Raw genomic sequence first — 26,618 nt, forward strand, 5'->3', positions numbered from 1 at the left:
CTGGCAGACCACGATTCGGTCATGCGTCAATTATGTACAGAATTGGAGTCACACAGTATAATTTACGTTCATATAGTCACGCACTACTTAGGTTCAATGGTGAATGACTAACCCAATAGTTGCCATTTTCGCTATTCCCCGACTACTCTTTGCAAATTAAATTTCTCCCTTTCCTGTTAAGTTACCCAGCCACACTGATTTCATAGAAAGAAAGACAATAAGTTGGGTAACAAAACGATATAGAATAGAAGGGAAAGGGGAAGAAAGAGGAAGAGAAAGAAAGAGCGAAATAGATATTTGCAAAATTTTGTCTTAAGCGCATGCGCCAAAAACAACAATGAAGCTTAACTGGCGGGAAAATATGCAAAGGGTTAAGCGGGAGAGGCGGAGGGGGATTGTCTGAAGGGGGACGCTAATTCAAGCATTATCGGTAACTAAACGAGGTAAAGCATTTCATGTTCTTGTCAGAGTATGGTGAACAGTATAATGTTCAAAGGGTACACTTAATGTTGTACATCTTAGTGCTACTGCAAATGATCAAACCCAGAGAGAATCGAATTAACTATGAAGTGAAATTTCAAGTGCCACAATTAACCCTTAAACGCTACTGAGCGTTATTGCCAGTAAAGGGAATAAGGGCCCATACAGGCAGGCAAGTAAAGAAATCTTTTAAAATCGGTGGGATTCAAACCCACGACCTCTGGACTAGATCTACGGTAGATTAACTGACTAAGCTATGAGGCCTGAGGAAGCAAGTCGTCTGTAATTAAGGTTGTGGGTCGCGGCGAGGAAAGAGTGTGAGGGACACATAGAGCGTTGTCCCGCACAGCACTAACTGTAACAATTAAATGATGGAATAAAGACCCTCTTTTTTCGCCGCAGTAACTGTCTATGAGCCTTTTTCATGTATACCTGCTTACCTTAAAAAAGGTACATTATATGGATGGCTTCGCTGTGAGTACTAAGACAATGTTGCTATCAGCACTTACTTCTTTTTCTTTTCTTTTCAGCGTCTAGTTACCTTGTTACATGAAATTTTCGCGACACGTTTATTTCGCGATTTGATGGTTTACATCAGTATTTCGCAACACTTAAACTTCGCGATTTTGCAAAAATTTTAGATTGAGAGTCACTTTAATTTCGCGTTTTTGAGGAAGACACGATTAGTTTAACTTTTTAGTTCATCAAATTTAACTACTTTTATTTGCATTTGTTATCACGTCAAAACTAAGAAGAAAATGATGCTAGTAGAACAGCATTACAAAGAGCCAGTGAGTGGACGATTTGGGAACTGTTCAAAAGAAGTGCTGGAGACAGAAAGCAGTATAGTGATGAGGAAGACTAAGACATTGCCTCAGATCAGTTGAATATTTCAGTCAGTTTCAATCGGTAATAAACACATTTTCTATATTGTCGACGCAATGTGAGTCACGTAATTTTCGCGTCACTTTACTGATTTCGCGATTTCAAAAAACTCGCGAAATTTGCTAAATTAAAGTGTCGCGAAAATTTCTTGTAATAAGGTACTTATATAGCCGGTATCAATAGGACTCAAAAGCGTTCCTGAGTTCACTGTTGAACAAGCCAGGATGGGCACCTGTCAAACTGCCTCAGACAGGGAGATATAGTTCATACAGATATTCCATATGCTCTCGCTCATACTCTGGGCCTACATTTGGAAGAGGATTTGACATTTACATTTCCAACTACGCGTCATACAATAACGATTCTTCCACAGAGCTTGGCTAAATCAGCCTAATAACTGAACGAATCCTCGCGCGCTGATTGGTCTAGAGCTATGGTCTGTGAGAGTATACACCATGGAAATGACGTAACATGTCAAGCAGTGCCCGTTGTTTTACTTCGCAGGAAACTAGAAATAAATGTTATTGTAAAAAACAAATCGACCACAATTTTCCATGGTCTACACTCTTATAGACCATAGAAATGACGCCATAAAATGTTCAAAACTTTGCATTGAAACCTCTCGCCGTTCCAATTGAGTTTTAAACATTTTATGACGTCATTTCTATGGTCTATAAGAGTGTAGACCATGGAAAATTGTGGTCGATTTGTTAAACGGTCTCCTACCCCGATTATGGCTCTTGGCATTATATCAGTTTATCACGAAGGCAAAGATTTTTCAGAACTTCTGAAAACGCAAGTGATGCTGATGAATTCTCAGTTTTAATTGGCCCCATGCGATATAGCACGAATACCAATCAAAGTTTTTAAACTTCAACTTTAACTTGGCTCAATGCGATGGCTTTCATGCTAATCATAGTTAAATTTTGCTCAGCCTAATGCAATTAAACTATTAGTAATCAAAGTTTCACCACCTTGTACAGGAATAGACTGCCTGCTCTTAGCTTGCGTAGCCGGCGGGTTCGTTGGGGCGCGCAAAGTTTTAGAAGACGCCACGCGCAAGGGGTAGGAGACACTTTAAAATTTTCTTGGGCCATCGTAGCTTAATCCGTCAAACATAAAACACATTGGTGATAAACATTGTGAACTTTCGCATTTTCATATAAACTTGACGTTGGATGCGTTCCTTTGGGATGATCCGGATCAAGATCAGTGATCCGAGATCACTCAGATCATGGTTGATCAAATGAACCGATGAATCCTTGTCCAGAGTGGATTCATCGGTTCATTTGATCTACCATGATCCGAGCATCGTGATCACCGGTTCACCGCACGCAGGCCTAGAAAAACTCTGCGAGATATTTGAAGGTCAGAGCCAAAACTTCGTGTTTTGTGGGATCAATGCGACGATTGATACGTGGACGGAACAGTTCCATCGTGATGTGAAAATACTCTGTTTAGCTCGGCGGCTCACTATTTTTAAAAACCTTTGAAAATAAGAAAGGTATTATTAAAATTCTAGTTTATAAATCTGTCATTGATATTATTCAGATGGATGTGATCTTTTTTGCATTATAACTAGCGGCTAGAAGCGATTTCAGATTATTACAGATTCCAATAAATTTGGCATTTGCAGCTTATTTGCAGGAAAATGAAATTTTGGTATTGTCTCGGGGTGGGGCATTTGCACACTTTTAAAAGCCCCTGCGTGTGCTTTTTTAATGAACCGCCCGGCCCCACAAATGCTCGACAAATCCCCAGGGGGGATAACACGCTTGGAATTGACTGAGCCATAACGTGCTGACAAGACGACATAGAAAATAGACGTCGATTTATTTTTGATCCAGACGTAAAACCCCGCTACCAAAGTGAACAATATTGGCACATTATGATTACCATATATGAATTACTTGCTTTCAGTTCAAGAAAAGTGCTACTGACCACATAGTCTGCTACACAGCCGTTTTTAGTATCGTCACGCAACACTCCTCCCCACTAATACTGACGACACTAAAAACGGCTGTGTAGCAGACTACTGACCACCCCACCAAGAATACGACTACGAGCCTTTCCACGCATTTCTCATGGCGGACTATTGGAGTCCAACCAGAGATTTTACCGTTTTTTAAATTTCTTTTCTTCGCCACAAACACTTTCCTTTAACAGTTTCGTCTTACTTGGAAAAGAAGCGGAAATGAATTTTTCCTTTCTAAGAATTCGAGAGATGATTTTTATTGGTTGAACACTGGAGAATTCTGTTGGCTACCTGATTCCCCTACAGGTAATTTCCCCGACAAGATCAGGCATGTAAGTATTTTATCGTCTTCGATACGAAGAAATGAAAGGGTTAAATGTTTATGATAATGTCTAAGCAAAGTTAAAAATTATATGATAAAATGTCTTCTCCAGGTCACGGGAAAGGCAAAAATAAACGAAAATCTAAGGGTCGAGGTTCTGGCGGCGGACGAGGAAGAGGAAGAGGACAAGAGCAGTTGTCTACTCCAGGAAGAAGCGAAGGTGCATCAAAACCTCGTAATGAAAGGGAAGAAATTGCTCACCAGTTTGCCGAAGAAGGGGAGAAACCAACGGCAAGTGCAAGTTCTCATGCGCCAAAAGCAGAAGAAAAACCAGGAGGTTATTCATCTGTTCCAGAAACAAAGAATCCGTCACGATCTTCAGCGGAACAAAAGCCAGATGTAAGAGATCCTTCTGCAAAAGAACATGCTGTCTCAACAGATAAAAGCATACCGTCGACAGAAGCAACACAGGAAAAATCGAGGCAACAGCAGCCCAAACAATCCAAGGGAAAGTCACCTAGTATATCTTCTTCTCCGCCAGACACCAAAGGTATTATAAAATACATGCCCTCGGTCATGATTTACTTCGCAAGTTGAATATCCTACATAATATTATAATTTTGGTCGAGTGGTCATGCTTGTAGACAGAGGAGGTTTAGTGACAGTATGTTATATGGCTAAACTTAAGAATACCCCGCCACTGAAATATTCCACAACAGCTCTAATGCTAGCAGTTTTTGGTCCGATCCCGCCAGTCGGGCTACTGGTCCACAGCGCTAATTATATAACACATCAACTGAAAAAAGCACACTATACATGTAATACACCTTGTTCTTTAATCCACAAATCGCAACTAAGCCATTGTTGCAACTTTACAATACGGGCATGTGGACCGTGGTAGCAGTACATTTACACACGTAAGGGTGCATGTTCCGGATCAGGATCAGTGATCCAAGATCACTCAGATCATAGCACATCAAAAGAACCGATTAATAAATCAATCCTCGGAAAGGATTGATTGGTTCATTTGATGTACCATGAACCAAGTTATCTCAGATCCCTGGTCCTGATCTGGATCATCCCAAAGGAGTGCATTCTTAGTTAATTTCAAATATTTCTCCCACCACAGGACTATGGGCTGCGATAGAAGTACGTTTACACAGTTAGTCAATTTAATGTACGTGATTCCTTAGTAAAAGAACCTAACATAGATTGTAGATGAAACTTGGTGCACTGATGGAACAATTCAAGAAGACGATGAAAAAGTAATAAAAAGTGGGGGTCACCGTGCTCGTTTTGACGTCACAATGCTGACAACTGGACAAATACGGCTATTTTGGACCCTTTGACAAAAACCGCGCGCAACCCAAAACTAGACAGAAAGGAGAGATTTTTTCGATGATGCATGTGGTATCGCTCAGAATTTGACTTTAATGTATTGTTTATCCACTTACATACCAGAAAAATGCCTTTTAATGCTCTTTTTTTTCTTTACACTCCCAAATAGAATTAAATTGGGCACGCGCTATTCGACCTGCGATAGCTAAATCCGTACAATTTAGTAAAATCGCCAAAACACTGAACATAGATTTGTACCAATTTTTTTTCTCATCGAAAGGAAGCACTGTCCTTATTAAAATCATGAAATAAAAAATAGGGGTCACCGTACTCGTTTTTGCGGTAGAGCTGCAGAAAGTGCGCACCAAATGCATTTTCTCCGATTTTTGAGAGAGGCCTGGGGCTAGTTTCAAAATAGAATGTATGTGAAAGGGGAAAGAAAGTATTAAAAAATCCGTTTTTACAGAATTTATATCGAGATATCACATTTAGGACACAATGTGAAGTTAAACATCCACTATCTAGGTTCTCCTTCAGGAAGTCGAACTCAGCAACACGCGTACTGCTTACGTTATGCACATTCCCAACACATGGAGTCTCACCTCGGCAAGAAACAACCGCAAGCAAAAATTCCAATAGCGTTTCTCCTCGGTCAACTTCATTTTAATAATGTTACTTCACATGCTCTTTTTTACGGCGGTCATCTTGTTATGCGCAGTAAGAGATGCGCAGTGCAAAACCAGGGAATCACCTTAAATTCTCCAGTTAAGAACTATGGACCATGGCAGCGATACATTTACATACCAATTTCTTTTTGACTGACTCTTGACCACGATAGCATAAAATTTAACACTGTCGCATTTTTTGGCTATTAAAATTATATATTACGGCCTTAATAATTTATTCAAAAAACTAATAATATTTAAGTATCGATATATGACACTTTTACAGCTATTCAGTAAAATTGTTTTAAAAAATATTGATCTACTCTCTAAAAAGAAGTGTTTTCAGTCCTAATGTGTGGTTCCAGAAAATATCCATACCCCCCTTAGAAGACTGTTTTATTTGCACCCCTCCACCCCCTAGGATTTTCTGTTCCAGGCCCACAGGAATTTCCAGAATTTTTTAATGGGGACTTCTTAAAGTGGTTTTGGTACTTAAAAACAAAGAAAGTGTATACTAACTCAGTTACGAAAATACAAATGCCTGTGTTGTTGTTTTTATGTAAGCTTAAAAACTTGGGTTGCAAAGTTTGAAATGTTGATTGTTCTACGTTTTGTGCTTACTCCGACGTGAACGTTATGAAGAGAACTTAAGTTTCACTCACTTAAACAACTTTGCAAATGATAGCAAAAAAAACAGAAACTACATCGTAAGGTTGCTCGGTTAAGATTGCTAATCTTATTTTATGTGGGGGTTCACTTTTCCGTAGACTTCGGTAGCAAAGGGCTCTGAAATAAAAGGTTTTGCTCTCTTTGTGATTCTTGGTCCCAACGTTATGAAGGTATCCTTCAATAAAAAAATTGACACCACCTTCAAACGGCTTTAGTACCATGTAGTCTGAGGAATGCTGAATGTTTTTACCGGAGTTTCGGACATATTTCACAATGGTATTATACGTGAATGGAGGAAGATCGTCCAGTAGTTTTTCCATATTCTTCTCAGAGGGGCAAAATCTAAACTTTTCCTCATTCTCCCTAAGAAGATCTGAGTCGCTCTTTTTGCTTCGAACACGAAGTGCAACGGCGGTGGCTTGATTATTTTGATCATTTTGCCTGCGATCATCTGTACACATTTGAAGTACTTCCTTCACTCTGCACAAAAAAATCAACAAAGGACGCTAATTTTAAACTTGCAATCACTTAGACAGAAAAAAAATAATGAGACAAAAGACAAAGGTGCATTACACGGTTTTCAAGTGTATTTAATCATATAAAACAGAGGGTTAAAAACGCTGCTAATTACTTTGCAACAAGTTGGGCCTTCACTGTTAATCCTTTCAGGCTCACTTTCTTCCTAAAAAGAATTTCTTTTAATTCCTTCACATGCATCTTTTCCACAGGCCTATCCATTATGAACTTAATACTGTTCAGTAAAAAGAACATACAGTGAAACTGAATCTAAAACATTTTCAAGAAGTTCAAGTTCAAAGTCGGAAATGTACTACGAGTTCACACATAAGTACATCGCAATCGTGATTTTTCCTATCATCTCCGTTCCCATTTGTATAATATGGGCAAAATAAAAAACAACCGACGGTGACTTCTTCTTGAAGGTTTTTTATTGTTTCCAGAGTGAAAAAACAGCAAGATAACGGACTCGCATTAGCATATAAACAAGCGACCAGCCCTTAGCAACGGTTGCTACCGAAAAGCCTCGCTTTGGTGAGATCGTCGCCACATTTGCAATCAGTCTATTATCACCCAAATTACTCAACTAATTACAGTCAACTCTCGCCTTGCGGACACCCCGCTATAACGGACACCCCGATAATACGGACAGCAGATAAATTCGGGGCAAAAATAAATTACAGACATTTGACTGAAATAAACTCCCGCTATTACGAACTCTCGCTACAGAGGACACTAACTTAAGGTCCCTACAGTGTCCGCTATAAAGGGAGTTGACTGTAATGTACAGTCAAACCTCATGCGACCACCTGTCGTAATTAACCACCTCCCATAAGCAGCCAACTTGCTTTCCAAAACTCCAAAACTTTCCCAGTCAGTTGGAATCTCTTGTAAACGACCACCTCCTGTAAGCAACCACGAGCACTTTTTGGGGTTAACGGTTTAATGAGTTTCCATTGTTTTGAGCGACTACTTCACACATTGTCCTGATCTCTATGTTCACTGTGTGTACTACGTTACTTAAAATATACTAAGATTCTTAGCAAAAACATGGAACTCATCATGTCATATCTTTAGAATTACATGCTATAATCTGTTATAATCTTCCATAAAATGGATGTGTCCAGACATTTTCTTGGGAGAGACCCCTCTGGTTCTTTTCTCGTAAGCGACCACCTCCCATAAGTTATGGGAGGTTCGACTGTATTTGAAGCATGTGTAAGGGCTCTTGAAAAAATGTAGCAGTTATTTCCTGCACTGACCCATTGTCAATTAGTCTGCTGTCAATTGATTATTAACAGGCCTACTCTGGGACCTTAACTCGCCGCGAGATTGTGCGAGCTAATGCGAGTTTAGGCGAGTTAAGGCGAGATAAGGAAAAATTGAGCTCGCCTATTAGTTGCGAGTTTGTGCGAGTTAAGGCGAGTTAAGGGAAAATGATCCATCTTATGTTGAGGTTATAAGGCTTAAAACTTATAATATGCTTTAGTAACATACATATAAAGATGCCTTGGAATCTTTGTATGTCTTATATATATAGTAGGCTCCATGTTGTCCAATTACGAAAAAATTAAACCAAAAATTTCAGATCAGCTCCAAAGTTTAATGAAGCCAAATCTTGTTTAAATTTATTAACTGAAATATTTTCCTAATTGGACAAGCTTAAGTATGGATATGCTAGTGATATGGAGTCCTGTTCTTTATTAATTATATAGCATTTAGACTCCAAACTAGACCAGTTGGTGGCTGTATCATAATAATAATCATTGTCATCATCATCATATATTATTTATTGAAGCTATATAATTATTTGGCAGAGTAATAAATTACCAGTAGTTGAGATTGGGCGAGTTTGTGCGAGATAATGCGAGTTTAGGCGAGTTAAGGCGAGATAAGGAAATTTGAACATAATCTCAAGTTGCGAGTTAAGGCGAGTTAAGGTCCCAGAGTAGGCCTATTAACATTAATGTTTGGTTTGCAATAACTAGCTGTTTGCACTTTTGTTTAAATTGATCCCTCATGATCTGTCCTCTGTCATGTGGAAGAAGACCTTACACTTCAGTGTATATGACTTGTACAATTAGGTTGACAAATGTTTTTATTTTTGCTCAGAACACACAGCTCGCCAAATGCAACAAAATGGTAACATATGCCCTCCCAAAAGACCTGGCTATGGTACTGTGGGAAGACCGATAAAGTTAAGAGCAAACTTTTTTCGCATGAACATTCCACCAAGGCTGTCAGATCTCTATCACTATGATGTTGAAATAACACCAAAAAAGTGCCCTCGTATGGTGAAAAGAGATGTTGTAAATCAGATTGTTATGAAGTATCGAAGTACAGTGTTTGAAGGCCACGATCCAGCATTTGATGGAGAGAGGAACCTCTACAGCAGGATAAAGTTTCCTACTCCAGTGAGTGAATCAATTTGTGTATTCACTGATTTTCCCTACACTGTCTCAGGGGTTTCAATAAAAACTGAAGCAGCCAGCAGGTTTGAATAGGGCAACCGACTTTATCAAAAAGTAGTGTTTACAGGGGCACCCAACGACAATTTTCGGAAGAATATCTGTTCGGAAGACTATTTTAGATCTAGAATTTTCGAAACATTTGTTTTAAAATTTCTTGCTTGCCTGCCTCTCCTAGGATTTTCAAACATCTAAAAAATGGTATAATTGCCTATTTTTAACGGATTTTTACCCTAAAAAGGTCACCAATAATTTTCGGGAGCCTTTTTTCTGGCTGAAATTTTCGAAAAGGTAAGTTTTGATCCCTATAATTTTCGGATCACTAGACTTTCAGCTAGGAAATCCGAACAGATGAAAAATTTTTAGGGAATAAAAATATCCCTATATCTACCGTTTAAATACTAAAATACGTTTAACAATGCTATGTTTAAGTGGTTTTGAACTATATTCTCGTTGGGTGCCCCTGTGTTTAGTCCCTTTCTTCTTAGGAGAGTCTGGGGGTGTGCTCCCCCAGAAAATTTTGAAATTTTTGGAAGCCCTAATATGCAATTTTCAGCGTTCTGGGCACTAAATTGAGTAACATAGGAGATAGGAAGATTTCTTATCAACAGCAGTGATGTTTAATTTTTAATGCTGATCAGTTATGATTCACAAAATAATGGCAGTTTGAGTGCTGATACATTTCCTGGAAAACAATAAATATGAACAGATTCACTGAGTATGATTAGTAGCTATCTGCACTTCATGCAAAAGTTGTGTATTGTCAAAAAGTAAACAGTTTCTTTTTTAGTTTTACAACTGCTTTAATTAAAGTTTGGTCAGAATCTTTGTTTAATTTAATACTTCATTCCTAGCTTCAATTAAGTCAAGTCCCGAGGCACCCTACAAGGACAACTAGGAAAAGAGAAAGATACGCAAGAAATACCTGTCAAGTGAGAAGGCTGGCTACCCCCACGATAGTACTGACGGGAGTGTGGATATAGATCTGATACGCATCGCTGGACCATCTGCCAGGTGTCTTGATGAGGTGATCTGGTAAGCCACGAGAGGCTGCTGAAGTAGCATCGCCAATGCAGAAGCTATGACCAGTGTAGCAACCAGGGACCCCAGCAGCGGAGAAGATAGATTGAATATTGGATGTCAGCCATTGGCGATGTAGAGGGGTGCCATCAGAGAGAAGGAAGAGTTGGCCAGGAGTTGAGCCACGGCCGTGTAGATACTGGGTAAGGGCGTGTACAGGGCAGAGATCGCGTTTACCAGCACCAATGTAAATATTACAACCTTGGCAAAAGGGGTCCGTCTTCGAGCACTTAATATGAATCCTGAAGCTGCTTGGATTGACTAGGGAATCTGCTTGGACATCACTGACGGCAAGGTGGATGTCAGGATTGAAGGGGGAGTTGACAGTGAACTCACCAGTGCGTAAGAAACCAAAAAATCCGAGACAGCAGGCAGCCCAAAGCATTGTATGGTTGTAGTCAGAGAAGTTCAAGGACCGGAAGATAATGTGCAGCAGCTCGATTGTGATGTGTTGGCGCTGACGCCTATTTGAGCCTTGGTGACGTTTGATACCCCGCAACACACGCTGTAACCGAAGGCAACCAACCAGCGGAGAAGGATGACCCTCCTCGATGTGAAGGGAGCGGATTGCTGAAAGATAAACCTTTATGGATGAATGGTGGAGAGTATCAGCAAAGATGACAGCAGAAACGGATCAGCACGTCTTTACTGGCTGGAAGAGCTGATCCCGAAGGAGATAGACTATTGTCCTGAGCACAGAAATCCAACAGGTGGCGTTGGGCAGAAGCATAAACTTTTCAGTAGAAGGGGCAAGACCCTGAGTCAAATAGAAGTGGCATTTATCTGACAGCGAAGTTCCAAGTCCGAGAGGAGCGCTGCGGAATCTGCGTTGGAATGGAGTCTGCATGAGGGGCTAGCCGGCGAAAGCGCTGAAACTGAAAGCGAGACAGGGAGTCAGCAATGGGGTTAGACTTCCCTCTAACTGGGGAGGCAGTGAACGAGGCGTGACGAGCTGCCAACAGGGACAGATAGCGAACCAAGGACATGATGGTAGGGGCTCTTGAAGTGCCAGACCGCAGAATTTCCACCACTGAGCGGTTATCTGATAGGAAGTTGACGCCTTTGGAGGCCCACTGGGGACCCCAGAGGTAAGCTGCTACGACGATAGGGAAACGTTCCTTGTACTCGATAGACTGAGAGACCTGTGATGGGAGCCATACGCCCGAAAACCAGTGACCCTGGAAGACTGCTCCGTAACCAAGAGCCCCAGAGGCATCTGAAGAAACCTCGAAGTCGGGAAGTGGAGCCCACTGGGGGTACTGAAGGAAGCTGCAACCATTCCAAGACTGGAAAAACTCTTGCCACCAGGCTAGGTCAAGAAAGAACTCTCGATTGAGACGAATCGGGTGGTCATCGTGTCGAAAGGTACATAGTAGGTTGATCATTCGGTGCAAGAATGAGCGACCTTGGGGTGCGATCTTGCAGGCATACTGAAGGTGACCTATTAGAGACTCCAGTTCCTTGCGTTTACACCAACGCTTTTGTGACCAATCCTCCAGCAAGGCAGTTATCCTATCAAATTTGTCCTGAGGAAGGCGTGCCAGCAGATTAAGAGAGTCCAGTTTAATGCCCAGGATAGTTAGGCACGTCGATGGCCCTTCTAGTTTGTCTGGATGAAGTGGGATTCCAAGCTTAGAAAAACAGTCAACTGACCTGTCCAGATTGTGTTGACAGACAGAGGAGCCGGGAGGGCCAAGAGTATGGAAGTCATCAAGGTAATGTATCAGGAAGGTGACATCGTAGTTTTGCTTGGCCACCCACTCCACTAAATCTACTACACATGTGAAGATATATGGAGCTGACCTGACACCAAAAGGCAGGACCATATCAACATAAAAGGCACCACACTATTTCATACCCAGCAACTGGCGATCTTCTGTATGGACTGGTACAATATGGTATGCATTTTGCACACCAAATTTCGCCATAAGGGAACCCCGCGCCAGCCGCATTATGCCCGCAATAATGTCATCTACCTTCATGTACTGCGGAGAATAATCCTCACCCGCAATTCCGTCGTTGACAGTGTGGCCCCCAGGGCTAGACAGGTCCAGGATAAGGTGCCATTTTCCAGGTTGGTGGCGTTTGGGGATGACGCCGAAACGACTCACATGGGGGACAGGGAGGGGAGGCTGGGAGAAGGGGCCCGCCACCCTGCCTATCTGAACGTCCGATTGCAAGGAATTGTCAATGACCTGAGAGTTCAGGAGTGCTGAAGCCATATTCCCTGTTGCCGACTTCAGGGAAGTACTGTAGTTGAAGCCTAGGTGAAAACCATAGCGAAGGCCTTGGACCACGTATGCAACCGGTCTGGGTTAGGATGATGACAGAGTTCATGCTGGAATCTATCCGCATTAATGGGAGTAAGCTGAAAAACTGGTCTTAAAGGACAAACAGTTGGAGAACACAAGAAAAGAACTGGAACTTGGCAGACCCTGCTACTGAGAAGGTAAAACAAAAGGAGAACGCAACTCTAACGCTGAAAAATTACTATGAGAACCAACGTGAACAGAAACAAAACTAGTTACAGCTGAATTGGCTAGAGGTGGTCTAGCGACGGCGGAGACCCCCTTTGACTGAGAAGGGGAGCGGGACCGTTCTCTCCGTACGGACCGGTGAGGGCAGTGGATGCGGGGGTGGTCCCCGTGGCACGATTCACAGGAGTGACGAAACCGGCAGCGACCGAAGGGCCAGCGACAGCGCCCATCGTTCCGGGAGTTGCAATACTGGCTAGACCAGGGATTGCCTGAATACCCAAGAGGCTCTGTTGGTGACGAGGCAGAGGAAGTTGAGGAACCTGAAGCAGCTGAAGTGGTAGCCGGAGATCTGGTGTGAAAGTTGTAGAGGTCTGGGTGCATGCGAGACCAGTCGGTTGAACCTGAGGCTGCGGCTTCTTTTCGGAAGGCGATGTCGTAGTGGAGCCACGATTTGTCAGAAAACCGCCTTGCTGTCTGGATAATGAGTAACTTGTACTGATTTAAATCTTTCCAGCGAGAGGGGAAGGTGTGGCAAAGAATCTATTTCGATGACCCGTTTCTTAGACCCTGATACCACCAGTTTTCTCTCCAAAAACGCCTGGGGTTTGATTTCTTGAGCTCGGATATTGTCCGGAAGTTGGCCAGCCAAGTCTACAAAAAGCCCTGCGGTAATTTTCGAAACAAGCTTATAAGGGACTGGAGCATAGCCAGGACCCACCACAAATGCTTTGTTGAGGTTTGGAAACGTAAAGGACTCAGTTCCGGTTGCGCCACCACAAGAGCCCCCAACCACTACAGGCAAGTTGGCGGAGAACGTGGCGGGAAGAGAAGAGACTACCGAAGGACCTCCGGATGAGCTGTAAGTTGAAATAAATGAGGGCACAACAGGTGTACCTGAAGACTGGGAGGTAGAGCCGGGGGTACCGCAACTGGAGGATGCCGGAGATTGCGTAGAAGTCGAAGCCAAGGGGAGAGGAACAGAGGTCGCGGCCATGTTGGAGTTCCTGCCACTTGACTCTCGAAGGGAAGATAGAAAAGGAGGGAGTGATTCCGCGAGAGCACTTGAAATTGCCTGTGCTAACGCGTTGGTGTCCGGCAGGGAAACAGGTTGACTTAGCGGTGAAGCTGGGGTGTTAACTGTAGGAGCTGGGGTAGAACCGCTAGAAGAAGATGAAGACGCGGTGACCGAAGAAGATATAGTAGACAAGCTGTTGTTCGTAGTTCGCATCCTGAACGAATGTGACGACACGCACGCTTTGAAAAATAATTGAAGGAAAAAGGATACAAGAAAAAGCACACTGTAGGACTGCTGGTCCAGAGATCGCTAAAAAAGACGAAAGACGCTATATGAACCGCTCCACAGACCACTGCACAAATGCTCGACGAAGAACTCGCAGATCATAGCCGTGTATAAAGCTACCACAAACCATGTGAGCCTGCACTTATGGGATTGACCGCTGGATGCCCGCTATGCTCGTGGGCCGCTTGACCGCTAAGCATGTGGACCGCTTGACCGCTTAGCTTATGAACCGCTTGCCCGCCCCAAAGCTTGTGGACCGCTTGACCACTAAGCTTATGAACCGCTTGACCGCCCCAAAGCTTGTGGACCGCTTGACCACTAAGCTCGTGGTGGTTAACTTAGTTAAATTACATTTAACCAAATTTATGGCGAAAAAACAGTTGACCTGAAGCACAGTGGCCAACGGGTTTCATGGGTTGTCGGTGCTTATTGAAATCCCTGCTGTTTAGTGTCCCCTATCATTTATGTAACTCTGATCTTGTGTACCACACCATGGTAAGAGTGAATGATTATTAATTAATTCAACTCATTCTCACTCTTCTATAATATTATGTCTTTTTTACCCAGGCTGAACTTGATGTAACTCTGCCTGGCAAGGATGGTGGCAAGGACAGAGTATTCAAGGTTCGTTTAAAGGCTTCGGTAAAACAACTACAATGAGGGGCTCCAGAAAATGCTCTACCAGAAGCTTTATAAAAAGTGTTCATGTTTGATTTTTAATTATCAAGGGCATGAAGAGAGTATACAGTATTTACAGCTAAAAGACATTAGTGATACAGTTCAATTTTACAATGCAGAAGACCGGTTACTCTTAGTGACGCAATAGTTATTCAGATTGTAGTCATTTGAATTCCCTTGAATGTTATTATTGGAGAAAATTTGGGTTTTACGTTTTGAATAAAGTAGTCCAGTTAATCAGGGTCCAGGCAATTAATTGCAGAGGTTTGACCCTCAATGATCTGTATTGTAAACCAGTAGTGACGATCAGTACAAGTGCCTTCATTTGTCTTTTCCAGGTTAAGATCAAGTTTGCAGCATCAGTCAGTATTGATTCTTTAAGAAAATTCCTATTGGGACAACAGAATGGAAAATCAACTCAAGATGCTGTGCAGGCGCTGGACATTGTAATGCGACAAATGCCTTCAAAACACTTTACACCTGTTGGTCAATCATTCCTCCGTCTTGGTTATCATCCAGAAGACTTAGGGGAGGGGTCTGAAGTGCAGTTTGGTTTTTACCAGAGTATAAGACCCTCACAATGGAAGGCAATGCTGGTGAACATTGATGGTAAGATCTTAGACTAATACATGTATCATGCAGTTATATGCACTTGGTTGCTAGTTGCACTTACTTTAATAATATTGATTCCCATAAATAATTTATATTGAGCAAAAAAGTATAATAATATAAAGCAATTACCATCTTCAGCTCACCAGAAAGAATAGTCGTCTGGTGTCTTCTCCAGCGTCGTACCAATTATGGACCGCTTAGTCAATATTCTCGAGCGATTTCCGAGTTGTTTTCTACCACTTCAGCTTCCGCAATAACTTTTATCTTGAAAGCCATACTAAACGAGGAATGGTGTGCTTTAGCATGATGATAAAAAATAACAGCGACAAAAGGGATACTCAATCGATTGATACTTTGAAACATTTAACTGAGATTGTTGTTGTAGTTTATCTGTTGTCAAGTGATGGTATTTATACACTATGTTGGATCAATTGATATTTACATCTCTTAATTGGTTTGCTTTTTTCTTTTGTGTTTGTTGTAATTCATTAGGATTTATGTTTAGTGAGCCATTTTCTTATGTTTTCCATGAGGTTCGCTTGCTCAAATGGCCAGTTACAATCAAGAATTTTACTCTCTGCTTATAGCCAATGGTTTTACTTCTTTGTTTTTGGCAGCTCAGTCTATCGGAAGGACTCTGACCTTCAGGGTCTTGGCTTATAGCCGAGATCGGCTTATAGGTGAAGAAATACGGTAATATTAGCCTGAAAAAACTGCATAGACCTTTGGGACGCCACCAACAGTTCTTCACAAAATTGACACCTGCGAACAAGCATAGAAATTCCATAATGATAATTTGTCACTCAACCCAGTAGTGAAGCCCCAAATGTGTTACAGTATTTACTAATAATTAAGTCAAATTGTATTTAACAGCTCCAAGTAATAAACTTGTTTACTTTTTCCCAACAGTGATGTTTAGTTTAGAACATTGACTGACTATTAATTTTGAAAAACTTTTGATATCGCACTACTTGATAAAAGGGTTATTTCTTGCTCTTTACATGTACACTGCATCTTTGCATTTCAGTTTCCGCCAAGGGCTTTTATAAGAGTCAAGGTGTGGTTGACTTTGTTCGTGAAACTCTTCCACCTTCACAAAATCAAATTGAAGACCCTAGGTGTCAGATTGACATATCGAAGCTAGAGGAGGCTATAAGTGGTAATGATGGGGATTTTGGATTACAAGCATTGTCTTATGATTCATTAAAAATGTGTCCAAATATGGTTTAAAAGATGGTACTATGGTACCATGATTGTTACTATGTTGCAACCAGCTTAAAACAATAAAATGCACAGTTATTGAATGGGTTTTGAGTGGTTAATTCAAACCATTAAAAGTGGTTATCATCAACAGCTGAACTTTGAGAATATTCAAATTAAAAAGAAACTAAATGCGTCTTAGTAAAATCCAACTAGTGGTCTATTTTCCATGCTGCATTCTGATTGGTTGAGCTACTACTAGGCTATATGTTATTACCCAGTAGCGAAAAGGGCTGGCTTTTTGGAGGCGAAAAAGGATTTAAGTCTAGCTTTAACTAGCTAAAGTTTTATTGTCACGATATTTTTGACCAACTGGTAGGATTTTACTAAAAACAATTTTTCCTCTCGCCCTCATGGCCTCTGAGTCAATAGCCCATTTGGCCTTTGGCCTCATGGGCTATTGACTTAGAGCCCATTCGGGCTTGAGGAATAATTGTTAATTATTCTAACCATTTAAAACACCCGCGTAAAACATCTGCTACAAACCCCTCACTCATCCCACCTCTTATGTTTTGTAGTTAATTAAAATTCCGGCCAAATTACCAGTACAGTTGAACCTTTACCAATCAGTGGCGGGTTCAGATCTTCCAGTAAGAGGGGGTCCCACTTATCAAGACCATAAGAAAAGAGGGGAGCCCAAGCCTCAAAAATATTCTTCAGCCTTGCTGGCTTTAGTTTGACTAAGAAATAAAGGAGGGGGCTGGGTCAACCAGGCCCCTCCCCTTCATCCACCAGCCCCAATGGCCACCTCATTCTTGGCAAAAACATCCACAGTGACTTAGACTCAAAGAAGGTTTTACCTGTGCATGTAATACTGCAAGGGAATTTAAAGAAAAGGAGGAGTATATCCTAGGATTTTTTTAGAGCTTAGATAGAAAAAGGCCGAAAGGAATAAGCGTAAACTTACTGGATAACCTATGCATGCGCATGCAGGGTTTTCATAATTTTTTTAAAGTAGAAGGGTACCCAAGGTTGAGTTAAGGTAGAGAAACTTAAAAAGTTTGTTTGAGACTTGACTTCTCCATTTTGCTTGGAGGCAGGTACTGTGCTCATAGTACACTGTCAGTGATATTTTCCTTGAACAACTCTTTGTACACTGATCTAAAGATCGTTGCACCCTCTTTTTGCTGTTAGGTTTACGCGTGCAAACCACCTATGTAAAAAGAAAGTACACAGTATGGGGAGTGTCCAGAGAGTCTGCGGACAGGCTGCAATTTGATGTTGATGATGAAACATCTGGTCGCCGCACAAAAACAACTGTTGCAGCGTATTTCAAGGATCGGTATAAGATGCAGCTGAGGTATGCTTCTTTACATCTTACATCTCCATTATCCAGCAGAGATTTTAAAAAACAGTATTCAAAGTTGCTTCTTGCTTATGAAATTGAATTAAAAAATTTGGCTAATCTCACGCAGGTTTCGGTTTACTGGCCTTACCATGCCCATGTGCACATCTTAAAAGATAACCTAATTATAGGAAATTAACGATTGTGTTAATTACGGGAAATTAATGCGACTTCAATTGATGAATTGGAGAAAAATAACTTTCAAATAAAGCATGGACAATAGAAAGACTGGATAGGAAACTTATGTCACGTGGGCTGATTTCTAATCGTCGATTGGCTGGTTCGTGCATCAAGTTGGCGTTGACTGGTTCCATCATAGTGGAAATTTGTGACAAACGATGGCGAAAATGTGGCGCAAACCAGTCGAAATGTAGGGTTTGTTTGCCTTCATGTTGTTCTTTTTCGGAGTTTTTAGTGCTACTTTAATTTTTGATGTGTGTTTTTCCCTTCGTTTGTTGTCTTACGGCGATGGCGACCCATCAAAGCCACACTTGAACCTTCGAGGTAAGCACTTCTTGTTGTTGTTTTGTGTTATTTGTCCTTGTCTTTGAGAAAATTTCGTCCCAAAAATTGATCTTACAGGGCCATATTTACTAGACTTGTCAACTATTTTGGGACGCCTTTATTTAGAAGGTTCTTTATTGTTTCTATTCATAACTACGATTGACAGATGTTTTAAGGATAGAATTGTGGCATAGGCATAGTTACAGACTGAGTGCTATTATTTTCCAGCCGTACGTTTCGATTGAAAATGACCGAAATTAACTACATTCGGAGCTAGCGCCGAACAAGTGTACGTACACGGTGTGCAATGTTCCAATCGGCAGACTTGTTTGTGTTGGGAACTGCTTCGCTCTGAAGTAATATCCTCGATTAACCCTGCTAATTGTTCTTAAAGCAGTATGTTAATTTCGCTCATCTTTTAATGTTGAAATATAACTCCTAAAATTATATATCCAGAGAATACAATCGCCTCACGTCGCTCCTCGAAGCTTGTATTCGAAGGCACTGAAGAGACTCGAATATTTTTTTTGTACATAAACTAGATAAACATAAACTACACCTACTGACATTTTTCGGCCTCCGTTTAGGCTCCTAAGTGTTGCTGTTATTTTGTAAACAGTGTTTTAGTTTTCCTTGTGTTTGTCTTTTTTTGTAGGATTTGCTGAACACATTTAGTCAATGAAGACAGTAAATTGTGGTCAAGCAGGGTCAAGTACTCTTCTGAGAGGTCACAAATCAATCAATCTTTCTATATAAAACAGCAACAAAAGTTACTTTTGTCATGCATGAGAGCCAGAAGGTGGCATATAATTTATTTCTTATCATGAGGTGCTTTAAGCTTTATTCATCACATCTGAAGAGTGTTAGCTACTGCTTTCTGACTGGGACAAATTAATTGTGTGTGAGGGTCACTGCATGTATTAGCTACAGAGTAATGTGTTTTAGATTTGGTTAGTGTTTTTCTATGAAGCGGTCTAAATCTGAATCACCTTGTTTTTCAAACCAAAGATGGACTTGATTAGCACTATTATTGTACTAGGTTCTTATAGACATCCAAAGCAACAAGAATGTACCTGTAGATGATAAACCTTAACAAGATGTATTGTAAATCAAATTAATAAAACATATACCTGTACTTGTTTGGGGTATGAATGTTGTTTTCAACAACATACTTATTTGACCAGACAGTCATATTTTTTCAAGCCCTTATCCACTTACCTCAGGATAAACCAAAATCCTGAATGTTACTTTTTTTAATTTATATATTTTTAATAATCAGCTTCTATTTTCTTTGGGAACAGTGTTAATGTTTAATTTTCTGAGGTGATTTCTATATCATTAAGACTATAATACAAAAACTTAAAGGTTGTTTCATCCTAAAAAGAGGTCAGTATTTCAAAGAATAAATATATTTCTAAGCTTTATAAGCCTTATCAGTGGAAGACAAGTGTTCCTCATAAAAAAGAAGTGAAGGGCCTACTATTAATCATGAGTTTGCTTCCCAGCTGTATTCGTATGTGTAATCAAATGGTTTCGAGTGAAATTAGGGAATAATTTCACGCGCGTTTTGTCCAAATCCTTATAATTTCCCGAGCCTTTAGGCGAGGGAAAGTGTTAGGATTTGGGCAGAACGCAAGTGATATTATTCCCTAATTTCACGAGTATACCATTTGATTACCTATTAATATCATGGGTGACGAATTACGTTAGCAATCTTGGATTTTTGACATGTTTATCCTGGATCATATTGATCGAGAACTCCTGCATTCTCCCGAACTTTTAGCGCTTAAATTTGGCTTAAGTTCAGAGTTTTTCGACAAAATATCTGTTAGAATCCTTCTTGACGTGCTGTTTTGTGTGTTCAGGTTTTCTAAAGCGTCTTTTCGTTATCTGACATCTTCATTCATGACACTTTAAAACTTCGTCGCCATCTTGACACTGAAGACGTACGGAAGGTTGCCATGGCAATTTTGTAATTTCACATGTGAAATTACAAATTAACGCTGAAAGTTCGCGCCAAAATTAAGGAGTAATTCGTCACCTATGATATTATAGTGGTTAACAATTAACCCTTTTACATAACATTTTTAAAAGCGTTGCAGTTCGCTTTTTCAAAGACCTGACTGAAAATTACCTTGGGTAATGGTACATTTATACCTGAAAATAACAAAAGAACTTGTCGCTTTACTATGAAAATTGATTTGAGAAAGTTAGAAACGGCGTTTCCACAGGGTCCGCAAGCAAATTTCCTTTCTCTGCTGAGCTTTTTATCCCCGCTTTTTATCATGTTTTATACAGTTCTCAACTACGGCTTCTTGTCACTGACTGTCCGTAAATAAATTTGAATGGAAAATTAAACCCTCGTTTGACCTGGGTACTTGGAACATCAAACCTCGACAGTTTTGCCGCTAATAAAATCATTTTATCAAGAGTCAGTTTTTAACTTGTAAAATTCGACACTCGCTGAGCTTGTATAAAAGCAGAAAAGAAATCGTCAAAACCTTGACAAAAAAATAATTAAAATTCTTCCCGGTTTTCTTCTGGTTTTGTAGAAAATTAGGCTGTGCCTTTGTTATAGGTGTTTTGTAGCTGTATACATGTAAGTTTTTGCATAGTTTTGATGAGTTAAGCTTCTCGTTTGTTGCATAAAAGTATTGGGCGCTGGAGTCATTCTCCGCTCTCACAAGTTTCATTATCATTTACTCAGTCTTTTGCCTCTACCGCTTTTGTACCCTCTAACTGTCTTTTCCAAGAACAAGTAGTCTTCATCCTTTACTTCAAAACATGGGCAATCTGGGCAATATGCGAGGATTAATTAAATTAAAGACGCGTAAAACATCGGATGTAAGAGGTTGCATGGCTCTCGATAATGTGACGTCACATTTTTCCACTATGTTGGAACCGATCACGTCAGCCAGTTTCCTATTCAGTCTTTCTATTATCCATGAATAAAGGAAGTTAACACAAAAGAGTGGGTAGCATTTCAAGATGAAGGAAATTAACACGACCCACACAAATAAACAAAACTTGTTGAGAAAAACCGAAATCATGGTACTTTTCCTCTTTCTTGAATGTGAAATCTGGCCTCTTCGAGCATTCTTTACAGGTTTACTAAATAAATACTGATGGATCTCCACCTTTAAATTATATGCACCATTGGTCAAAGAATTTGAACCTTTCGATTCGTACCATTGGTACAAATTTTATGCTTGCTCCTCAGATGATTGGTTAACTGTGCGCGAAAAGCGGCAGAAATACACAATGGCACAAAGGGGAACTGTTTCTCATTAACACTTGAAAGCGGGTCATGCCAAAATGATTCGTTGATTGGTATTTTGGCACTTATGGTAAAGAAGTCAGTAGACTTGTCTACCCCCTCTTTAAGCGTCACCTAGGAGCCAAAAAGGTCACCTCAACATTCCTCGTTATACAAGCCAACCACGCGAGACAATTTCGATACCACTAAAACTTAAAATTTATGCGCTAATACTTATAAAGCCAGGCAAGACCAAATATGTCTAGCTGGTGCGAGTGATAAACATTCGAACAAAGCGGTGTTTGGTGATAAATGCAGACTGGCAGGGAAACAAGGTAGCATTGTTGTTAAATGGAAAAAAAAGTGGGATGCTTTTTGGGACATTTCACTCTGATTAGTTAGTCCTTGTTTACTTTGTGTGCCTACCAGTCTTGCGCAGATGCAATCGTTGCACAGTGTTAGCAAAGTGATCATGGAGCAAAGTGACTGTGAAGTCACCTTTGTTTTCAAGGAAGCTGACAATATTGGTATTACATTGTCAGGTATTTCCATCTGCCTTGCTTGCAAGTTGGCAAAAATAAAGATCGGTACCTACCGATGGAAGTTTGCACCATTATTCCTTGCGAGAAGAGGTTGTTATCTGAACAACAGACAGCAAAAATGATCAGAAGTACAGCGCGACCTGCACCTGAACGACGACAAAACATTGTATATTGGGTAGGTTGTTTATGGGACGGGAGGAGGGGAGGGTGGGTGTAGGGTGGTGGTAGACTTACCTGTAAACTAAAACTAGCTTACTCTACCTTGTAATAAACCATGTTTAATTCTGAGTGTACATGTATGTTCTCACTGTAAACTATGTTAATTCTACTAGGCACAGGAAATGATAAAAACCAATCAGAAGTACTTAAGGGAAGAGTTTCAGACTTATGTAGATCCCGAAATGGTCAAGGTTGATGGCCGAGTGTTACCAGCTCCCAAAATCAAACTTGGACCACAAGATCAAGCATTGGTTCCGTCCAATGGTTCATGGAACATGCTTGATAAGGCTCTTCACCAAGGAGCGGTTATTAATACCTGGGCGTTGGCTTGTTTTGCACCTTTCCAAAGACGCAAAGAAGATCAGTTGAGGAACTTCTGTAGGCAGATGGTGTCCATTTCTAGCAGAGAGGGAATGAGGATGACTGACCCAGTTGAGGTCAGATACGCGCGGAACAGTGAGGTAGATGATATTTATTCTCGTTTTTTCTGATAGATTTATTTATGGGGGCCTTTTAGGAAATCACCAAATGAAATATATTCATTGCGTTTTTCTGATGTTGTGGTCAAAATGTACTTTAACTATGAACATGTTCGGGCAAAAAGATTTTTCCTCATAACATTTTTTGATATATTTTTTATTTGTTACATTTAAGCAATAGAAAACGTTTTCTGTTGGCACAGCCTGACATAAACATGAGAGGGGTTGGTAGAATTGGAGACAGTTATGTTCGTCTCGGGTTTGCATAACTGTCAAGAATTCTCAAGTGCTGAAATCAGCCTATGAAAATACAGGAAAAAAGTGTCCTATTGCTTTTATAAATTAACTTTCCCGAGAAAAAAAGCAAAACTCTTGGTTATGGCACTGATTAAAAGGGAAATTCATACCAATCGTGAGGTCCTGTACACGAAGTCTCTCAGGCGTAATCAGTTCTTGTTTTGCAAAACAAGATGCTTTCCAAAATGTGGATTTTTCTGGCTTAAAATGTCAGCTTAAGAAAACCAAAATTGACACAGCATGTTTGTAAAGATTTTCCAACTTTCAACCATCGAGCGAATCGGTAAATAAAGTAAACTCGTCAAGTTGTCAACTCAAAAACTTTTTCCAGTTCATGCTTGCGTGATTAGCGTGCGAAAAGCAGAATATATTGACGTCATAAGTATGTTTACATACTCCCATGCAAACACGCCTCTCGGCCAATCAGAGCGCGTGTACCATCTTCGTTTTTTTTTTTTTGTTTAATAAAAAAATGGAAGTCCTGCAGCTCAAACTCTCATGTTAAGAGATACTGGTGTTGACGAGATACTGTAATGACATAAGTTGTAAATTAGTAATGTAGCAAAATTTTAGAGCGGTTTTCACTTGACTGTCGTAAAACCAAAACCAAAGTAAATACACTAGCCAACCAAAGGGCGTAGTAAAACCAAAACCAAACCAATTCCTCAATTACTTTCGACAGTCAAGTGAAAACCGCTCTAACATGAACAAACCAAACTGAGTTATCTGTGTTCATGCAATTAATTCCCTCCCTAAGACGTATTCTAACCGCTAGTTTCTTTTCCTTGAGGTGGAAAGTTTGTTCTCCAAGTGGATGGTAGAGCACCCAGGACTCCAGCTTATCATGGCCGTTCTACCTAACAAAGATAAAAACCTTTATGCTGATATCAAACGTGTTGGAGACAGTGTCATCGGAATTCCAACGCAGTGTGTTCAGATGGATCTTATTAAGCAACCTAAATGTCTTGACCAAGTGTGCGCCAACATCTCACTTAAGATCAACTCCAAACTGGGCGGTATCAATCAGGTTATTGATCCCTCGGTAAAGTCTCCTGCGTTTAGAGAACCCACTATTATCTTTGGCGCTGATGTGACTCACCCCTCCCCTACTAAGAATGGCGCTGATGGGACTCACCTTCCCCCCTCCCCTACTGAGCCCACTAAGTCGAATGGCATACCATCTATCGCTGCAGTGGTGGCCAGCATGGATGCTAATGCTACCAAATATCAGGCACGCGTGCGGGCGCAGAGGCACGAGAAGGGGCGTGGAGCCCAGGAAATCATCAACGACTTAGCCGCAATTGTGAGAGAGCTTCTTATTGAGTTTTACAAGGCTAATGGCAAGCTCAAGCCTTCTAAAATCATATTTTATCGTGATGGAGTCAGCGAAGGCCAGTTTGATCAGGTCCTTGCCCACGAAGTGCGCGCTGTTCAAGAGGCTTGCATAAAGCTTGAGAAGGAGTATCGTCCCCGGATCACGTTTATTGTGGTTCAGAAGCGACACCACACCAGGCTGTTTTGCGAAAACAGCAGAGATGAAACTGGCAAAGCTAGGAACGTACCCCCGGGAACAACGGTGGACAGTGGAATAACCCATCCATATGAGTTTGATTTCTATCTGTGCAGTCACTTTGGTATTCAGGTACCTGTTCATTACCTAACTGTGCTATTTTACTGCATATGAGTTTTTGGGAATGGGTTGGGAGGGGTTGGGGGCAGGTTGTGTCAAAACATTTGTGAACGTGTTACCTCGTCTGTAGCCCTTCTTTTGTCTCATGAAAAAATATTTTCAGTGAGTATATTTGAGCTTGATGGCCGGAATTCCTTCAGATAAGCGTCGAAAACCTGAAATTTACATTGGGATCCAGTTGTTCAACGAACCAAGTAAATTTTGTTACCATCTAATTAGAAAAAAATGATGACATGTGCCCTTAATCTTGCCCTATACAACAAGCACATGCTTACAAGTTTAGACGGAAGCAATACCCTGCCCTCAGAGGAACTGTTTTCCCTGTGTTCCGTGTTAAAATCTGTAGCTTATCCTAGCGTTAAGACCATGAAATACCTTGAAAAACTTTTCAATCCTCTTGAACTGACAGGTTTTGGCAAAAAAAAGGTTTTAGATGTATTTCAATTTAGATTGCGGGGATTGCGGGCTAAGACAACCAGTAGACGTAGTAATTTGTTTGTTTCATTTGAAGGAATACATCTTTTTCGTGCTTGAGCCACATGTATAAGCCTTTTTGGCACTGTTCAGGTAGAGCAACGTTTAAATACTAGCTGAACGTTGTTTAAGTAACCTACCCCAGCGGCTTAATAGTTTGTAACATCATGTTTTCGTTTGTTTTACAGGGAACAAGCCGACCTACACACTATCACGTTTTGTATGATGACAATGGTTTTGACGCTGACAGTCTTCAGCAACTCACTTATCAGCTCTGTCACGTGTATGCACGGTGCACTAAGAGTGTGTCCATGCCAGCCCCTGCGTATTACGCCCATCTAGCAGCTTTCCATGCTCGGGTCCACGTGACCAATGGTGGAAGTGGCAGGTGAGTTGCCCAAAATATGCTTATGATAACTTTTATGTTCTCCATAGAAATGTTAGAAAAAGTAAAATAATGTTCATCATCTTGTGAGCGTGAGACAAAGTAGCCTGCCAACAAGTTCCCTATTTGGGCAAGCGAAGCGAGCCGCGCGGTGCCGCGTCTCCTCTCGTGTGTCTTTCGCGCGTCTACTTTTTTCGATATCCCCAAATGGACAGCTTGCTAGCAGGCTACAGACAAAGAAATTCTGATCCCAGCGTGTTTAAAGTGGTACCCCCGAGAGAGAGGGGGGGGGGGAGGGAATACGGACAGAACAAGGGAGTGAGGCATTGAAAAAGCTCACTTTATAGAGGTAAAACAATTACTGGTAAACCATTTGTTTTCATCATGACCCACAAGGTTAAAAATCCCAACTGAACCAAAAAAAAAAAAAACTTCACTTTATGTGAGTATCAATGTATTTAGCACAAAAGTACTAATTGGGGACACTATATTTTACGTCTCCAACTGGAGACGGGACCGCCATTTTACGTGGTCATCCGAGCCACACGAAGGTCTAGCCTGTTGCGGTGCAAAGGGAGTACCTTCATTTCTCGGTTATTTTAAGACCCTGAGTATTGGTCCGGCCCCAGGAATCGAAGCCGCGACCTCCCGCTCTGCAGTCAACACGCTCTACCCACTGAGCTAACACTGCGGCGGTTAAGA

The 26,618-nt window shown here is 41.0% G+C and overlaps 1 protein-coding gene across 1 annotated transcript in view; it reads left to right on the plus strand.

Annotated features, from left to right (window-relative positions):
- Positions 1-3,679: 3,679 nt before the first annotated feature.
- LOC140947138 (protein argonaute-2-like) overlaps positions 3,680-26,618 on the plus strand; it is a 25,728-nt gene continuing 2,789 nt past the window's right edge. Inside the window, exons 1-10 of the mRNA XM_073396228.1 lie at positions 3,680-4,212; positions 8,963-9,264; positions 14,743-14,799; positions 15,192-15,462; positions 16,493-16,624; positions 17,860-18,025; positions 22,373-22,547; positions 22,705-23,052; positions 24,158-25,009; positions 25,720-25,919. Of these exons, the coding sequence (XP_073252329.1) occupies positions 3,762-4,212; positions 8,963-9,264; positions 14,743-14,799; positions 15,192-15,462; positions 16,493-16,624; positions 17,860-18,025; positions 22,373-22,547; positions 22,705-23,052; positions 24,158-25,009; positions 25,720-25,919 (2,954 nt within the window). The 5' untranslated portion in view covers positions 3,680-3,761. The remainder of the gene's footprint in view (positions 4,213-8,962; positions 9,265-14,742; positions 14,800-15,191; positions 15,463-16,492; positions 16,625-17,859; positions 18,026-22,372; positions 22,548-22,704; positions 23,053-24,157; positions 25,010-25,719; positions 25,920-26,618) is intronic.

This window comes from Porites lutea, chromosome 8 (genome assembly GCF_958299795.1).
Source record: "Porites lutea chromosome 8, jaPorLute2.1, whole genome shotgun sequence".
NCBI classification, from domain to species: Eukaryota; Metazoa; Cnidaria; class Anthozoa; order Scleractinia; family Poritidae; genus Porites; species Porites lutea.